The sequence below is a fragment of the Bos grunniens genome, chromosome 11 (assembly GCF_055505025.1).
Source record: "Bos grunniens cultivar Pamir isolate PY7600 chromosome 11, Bosgru_T2T1.0, whole genome shotgun sequence".
NCBI classification, from domain to species: Eukaryota; Metazoa; Chordata; class Mammalia; order Artiodactyla; family Bovidae; genus Bos; species Bos grunniens.
Genome location: NC_141175.1, coordinates 7,726,122 through 7,732,002, shown reverse-complemented (window position 1 = coordinate 7,732,002; position 5,881 = coordinate 7,726,122). Strand labels below are relative to the sequence as shown.

General features: G+C 62.3%; 1 protein-coding gene across 2 annotated transcripts; it reads right to left on the bottom strand.

Moving 5' to 3' along the window:
- Positions 1 to 5,335, bottom strand: ASB6 (ankyrin repeat and SOCS box containing 6). 2 transcript variants are annotated; one of them, XM_086324556.1, is made up of 6 exons: positions 5,082 to 5,335; positions 3,847 to 4,028; positions 2,782 to 2,888; positions 2,578 to 2,686; positions 1,577 to 1,663; positions 1 to 1,476 (listed from the first exon to the last, which is right to left on the bottom strand). In XM_086324556.1, the coding sequence occupies exons 1-6, from the start codon at positions 5,192 to 5,194 to the stop codon at positions 809 to 811; spliced, it is 1,266 nt and encodes a 421-aa protein (XP_086180682.1). In that variant the 5' UTR covers positions 5,195 to 5,335; the 3' UTR covers positions 1 to 808. The 2 variants fall into 2 exon arrangements, with proteins under 2 accessions (XP_086180682.1, XP_086180683.1); XM_086324557.1 differs by having other exon boundaries at positions 1 to 1,350.
- Between the last annotated feature and the right edge of the window lie 546 nt (positions 5,336 to 5,881).

The window sequence follows — 5,881 nt, the reverse complement described above, 5'->3', positions numbered from 1 at the left end:
TTTAAGGCCAAGAGAAATCAGTTTAATTTATAAATATATCCTTTAGTCCCCTCAGCTTATCTCCAAGGCGGTTACACAATTCACAATAACCACCCTGTGGGACCCGCAGGCGGCCTGGTGAGGGCTCAACACAGGGCGGAGGTTGGCTTTCAGCCTTGGTAGCTTTTCCCATCAGATGAGCCCTCACGACATAAGACATTTCAGAAAGACAGCCCATGGTCATGCATGATTGCTTTTTAGAAGGCTTGGTCCCCAAACCCCAGGTTTGGCACAAACAGCTGCCACCAGAGCACAGCCCTGCCCCTTGGTAGGCGGGGTGCTGGGTGGCTTGCCCCAGAGCTATAGAAGCTGGCCAGAGTTAGCTCAGCTCTCTCCCTACCTGCCCCGAAGCACTTATGTTTTTGACAGAATCTTGAGTGAAGAGTCAAGGGTCTCGGCTGGGCTGCACCCCACAGGCCCCTCCGGGCGTCTCCACGCGGGCCGGGCCGGCTTCCTCAGGAGGGCGCAGGCGTGGAGCCCCCTTGCTTCTCTCAGTGCTTGGCACTCCCTCCCATCAGGAGGGTCTGTGCTTGTCCTAAACCCTGTCCCTGGTTCCACTGTGGGCCGAGGCTTGGAGTCGCTCCCAGGGGAAGCGGGGGCAGTCTCCCTGCAGAGAGAGGCCTTCCCCCGCTGGAGCGCTTGCGGCCACCTGGCTCCACCCTGCACCTTCTGACAGGCGGATCCAAGGCCCTCCCCTCGGGCTGCCCTGGTACTTGAATCACCCACAGGCCGACGGGGCTGCCCAGACCCCGCCCCGCAGCCTGGACGGTCAGAGGTCGTCCTCGACGGCGCCACTGTGCTCGCTGAGGAGGTACCACTTGAGCCTGTCGGGCAGAGGCAGGGCCTTGACCTTGGCGTCCACGGGCCACGGCTGAAGGCAGAGGCGGATGCACACGCGGCACAGGTGCTTGAGGGGCGGCGGGTAGCTCTCCAGCTGCCTCAGGGAGGAGTGCAGGGCCTGGATCTTGTCCGCCAGGCTGCCCACGGGGTGGATGTCGAAGCTCTCGGGCAGCCGCAGCTTCTGGGAGCTGGTCACCATGAGGTCCAGCACGGTCTCGGCCTTGCGCAGCAGGTCCGCGTGGCTCTCGTCCTCCGCGCAGCCCGGGTGGGAGCAGAGCCTCTCGAAGACGATGTGGAAGCCGGACCAGCAGGACGCGCCGTGCAGGGAGCAGTTGTAGGCAGCTCCCGACTCCAGCAGGAAGCGCAGCAGGGGGAAGTGGAGCTTGAAGCTCTTGAGGCAGATGTGCGTGAGGGACTCGTGGGCCGGGCACTCGCTGGGGTCGGCGCCGTGGGCCAGCAGCAGCTGTGTGACTTGGAAGCAAAAGCGATTGATCAGCTGGGCCTCCTCTTTGTCGCCTCCCACCGTCTCGCCCAGCAGGAAGATGATGCAGGTGAACACTGTGTCCCCGTCTTTGGTCGTGGCCTTGACGTCCGCCCCTAGGAGAGCCAGGAGGGGGAAGAAGGTGGGAGGAGGCCTTCGGCCAGTGGAGCCGCGCCTCACGGGCCAGGGGGAGCCGCGTGGAAGGGTGGGGCTCACCTCCTTCCAGCAGGAGCCGGATGTTCTCGGTGTTGTGGACCTGCACCCCATCACTGCTGGCCAGAGCGTGGAGCAGGGCCGTCTTACCTAGAGGGGGAGAGCTGGTGAGGCGGGGAGTGGGGGCTGGACGGCCTGGGGGGGGGAGAGGAAATACCCTCAGGTCCAGATACTGAAGGCTAAAAACAACTGACCTGGGGGATTTCCCTGTGGCCTAGTGACTAGGACTCTGTGCACCCAGTGCTGGGGGTCTGGGTTTGGTCCCGGGTCAGGGAACTAGATCCCATGTGCACCAACTCAGACCCGGTGCAGCCAAATGAAAAAAAAAACACCAAAACTGGTGGCTCAGTGGTAAAGAATCCACCTCAGTGCAGGAGACACAGGTTTGATCCCTGGTCTGGAAGATCCCATATCCGAAGAGCAACTAAGACCATGCTGGAGAGGCCGGGAGCCACAGCTCCTGAGTCCACATGCTCTAGGGCCAGTGTTCCACAAGAGAAGCCTCCGAAATGGAAAGCCTGCACACCGCAACCGGAAAGTCGCCCCCACTCGCCAACTAGACAGACGTCCACATACCAACAAAGACCCGGCACAGCCAAAAACAAAACACCAAACTGACCTCTCAGCCACGGCTGAGGGTGACAAGTTTCTGGCCGTTTTCTCTCCACCGACACAAACACTGGACCAGAAGGGCCAGGAGAAGGAGGATTTTTCTGGACCCTGAAATGCTACCTGAGACCCAGCCTGGGTGGAAGGAAGCCCCATCACTCAGGAGCTGAGCACACAGGTCCAGCTCCTGCAGACGTCCTCGTGGGGCCAAGATGCACTGCCTCCCGAGCCTCTGTGAGTCAGCAGAAGACACCAGCGCGCACCAGCCATGCTCTGCCATCAGACGGGCTGCCTCCAGCCTGCCTAACGAGCCGTCACCCCCGCACGCCCGGGGTTACCTCACGAGGCAGTCTATCCTGCCCCAGCGCATCCTGCTTTTCTCCAGGAGCACCCACCATGCTTGTCGGCCGCATTGACGTCTGCTCCGAGGTCCAGGAGGCGTTGCAGGCAGGGCAGGCGCTCCGGCTCCTCGCTTGCCAGGTCCAGGGGGCTGCTCTCGTGGATCTGAGCCGAGAAAGCACAGCCAGGTTGGCCCTGGGGCCTGTGAGCGGCTCAGGGCCCCGGCCACATCCCTCCTTCAGAGCAGGGCTGGCTCTTACCCGGTCCCTCCGGTTGATGTCGGCCCCGTGGCGCACCAGCAGCTCCACCATGTCAGGCTGGTTTCGCAGGACGGCGATATGCAGTGCCGTGTAGTAGGTGACGGGGTCTGAAGGCGCAGACACAGCTCACATTAGTCCTGCCCATCAGCACATTCTCACAGGATCCCAGGACCAGCCTGGCAGCCCAGCCCCAACACTCCAACCCAAGGGCTCCTGGCACCATGAGAGGTCAGGACACAGCTGTCCTCGTCGGATGCTAGGGTGCTCGGAGTCAGGCCTAAGTTCGGGTACTGGGGAGGCATTCCAATGAACGGACAAGTACTTAATCTGGGTTTTAGTCCCTTTTGTAAAATAGGACCTAAAACAAAACTGTGGGGAGGAACACCCACAAATGCTCAAAGCTGGGTCTCCCAAGTGACTGACTACAGAATGCCTCCCCCAGCTCCTTGACCTCCCAGGAGCCCAGCAGCCTCTGAGCCTGTCCTCCAAAAGGGAGGAAAGATACGCCTGGCACGTCCTGTATCAGCACAAAAACCCCCATTTGGGAACAAGTCAGTCCCGAGTGTCTCCTGGCTGACCTTGTCTCCCGCCCCAGCCCCCCACCCAGGGCAAAACAAAGAGGGAAGGAAGATGGCTCCCTCAGCACCTCCCGGGCACACCAGCCGGACGCCAACACCGTCAGTCTGTGATTTATGCCCAGTGTCTTATCTGTTTCCCCCCTCTCCCCGTGGCTCAGAACCAGCGGCAGAAAATTACTTTCCCTTAGCTCTGGGCACAGCGCCAGCAGCCCCATTTTCGCATTAATGGAAGCAAGGACTTAACTGGGAGCTGGAGGAAAGTTTGCTAAGTCAATCGCCTGACAGGAGCAGTGACAAACCTGCTCCGAGCAGAGGCGGTTAAGGGCCTCTGGGAAACCTGCAGGCTGGGAGGCCACCCAGTGCGGGCTTCCTCGGGCATCACCCCTGAGACAGATGAGGGCAGAGCCTGGAGGCTTGACCACCCGCCCCCCCGCCCAGGCCACACCTAAGCCATCTGTCCACCCCAGCCCTCCAGGCTCCGGAGGACCTTCAAAGTTGAGGTTGGCTCCATTCCGCAGGAGCACGGCGGCTGCGCGTGTCAGCCCCAGCTCGGCCATCTTCAGCAGGGCGTTGCTCACGCCTTCCTGGTAAAATGGAGAGTGGGCTTTTCTTTCCAGCAGCTCGGTGAGAACAAGGATGCGGCTCTCCTCGCTGGTGGCATAACTGGGCCTGGGGCAGGAGAGAGGACCAGCTGAGGGTGGGACAAGCTGGCTTGGCACCCTGCGGGTAGGTGGCCTTTGGTCTCCTGCAGTCACCCCCCACTTCGCCCCCACCCCCACCCCAGGCAGGGCCCTGGCTCCATGGGGCAGAAAGTCTCTTCCGAAAAGGGTGGGAGAAAGGACCAAGCAAGATCTTTTCAATGGAGCAGACTCCTCAGGTTTGCTGAGAAAGGATTGGGGCTGTCATCAACCTCCTTCCAAGTTACCCATACAACCTGGCCCCTGGCTTGGGTACAAAGCCTCATACACCTGCGCTGTCAGCACTGAAGGGAACCCTTGCGGCCAAGGGCAAGAACCAGACACCGACTGACCCGGGGCTGCAGAAGGTGCTGCACCCCAGCTTAGGCCATCCCGCAGCCAGGGCGGTCAGCAGACCTCCCGAAGCCCGATCACACTCAGAGACGTTCGGTCCACCGAAGGCAGAGGGACCCAGAAAGCCCTTTGCTCCACAGCCCCAACCCGCCTACCCCCCTCGCCAATTCCAACCGATGCCCGAAACACACCCCCGATCCCCCTCTCCTCGGCTCTTTTCTCCGCTCCACGTAAGGCAGTATATACCACTTTAATCACTGTCAGCCTCTCCTCTCTGGGAGCACGATCACCACGAAGGCTGAGGGTTTTAGCTCGCCAATGTAGCCTCTAAACGATGCTTTCTGAACAGCCTTCCCACAGGTTCATGTATGACAGACCCGCGCCTGTCTATACCAAACGGGAAACTCGGGGCTACAGAAAGCTCATCCCGCGCCGCGTTTACCGATTACACCCTGCCCCTCTGCAACTCCAGGTAGAGGGCACAGGACAGGCAGGGCGCAGGGTGGGGCGCTGAGGCAGAGGCCCTGCCGCCACCCCGCCCCACGGCCCTCCCTGAGCGGGCCGCGGCCGCCTCCACCCATCCCCGCCCGCCCTCGGTCTCATCTGACAGATGAGGACACCGCCCGCCATATTTATGGCGACAAGGAAAGGGGTGCCGCGCCGGTCTGAGGCGGGGGAGGGCGCGAGTTACCCGTCCAGGGGCTCCTGCCGCTCGGGGTCCTGGATGCCCAAGGAGCCCAGGATAGCATCCACGAGCGGCTGGTACTCGAAGATAATCCTCCGGAAGCCATGCAGGAACGGCATGGCGGCGGCCGCACCTTCCACCGAGGCGGAGACGCCGACTGGGGTGCGTCGCGGGGCCCGCAGTCCTGACCAGGTTCGGCCACTCGCTAGGTCCAGTCCCCCGCCCCGCGCCCGGCTCGGTGCACCGCCCAACCCGGGGCTACGCGCCGGAAGTCATCCGCGCGCTTCCGGCCCGCTCAGGCCCCGGGGAAGGGACCGGGCGGCGGCGACAGCGCCCTCTGCGGGTTCGGAGGATCGCGGTGCGATTGGGTGAGCAAGCTCGGGGTGTCTTGTGGGGGCAGCCCGCAGGACTGGAGGGCGCAGACCCGCAGCCAAGTCCGATCCCAGCCCTAGGCCCGCAAACTCCTTTCCCGGCCCGACCCGGCTCCGCCTTGCTATCCCGCTCGCGGCCGCTGGGCGCCGTCCGAGCTCCGCCCATTGAGCGAGTACACACCGGGCGGATCCTTGCCCAGCTCCCAGGAAGGCTGGACCCCCGGTGCCCCCGACTTGGGTGGGAGTTGGGTCGGACCACGGTTGGGCCTGGCTTTCACCTTGTCCCCACGCTGACTGAACTACACCCACCCCGACGGGCGATGAGGACGATTCCTTAGCCCTTGCAGCCTACTGGGGCTTCTTCCACTTTCTGCCTTGATGGACTCAATGAACTTCACTTTCTTCATCTGTAAAATGGGGATAATCAAACCCACG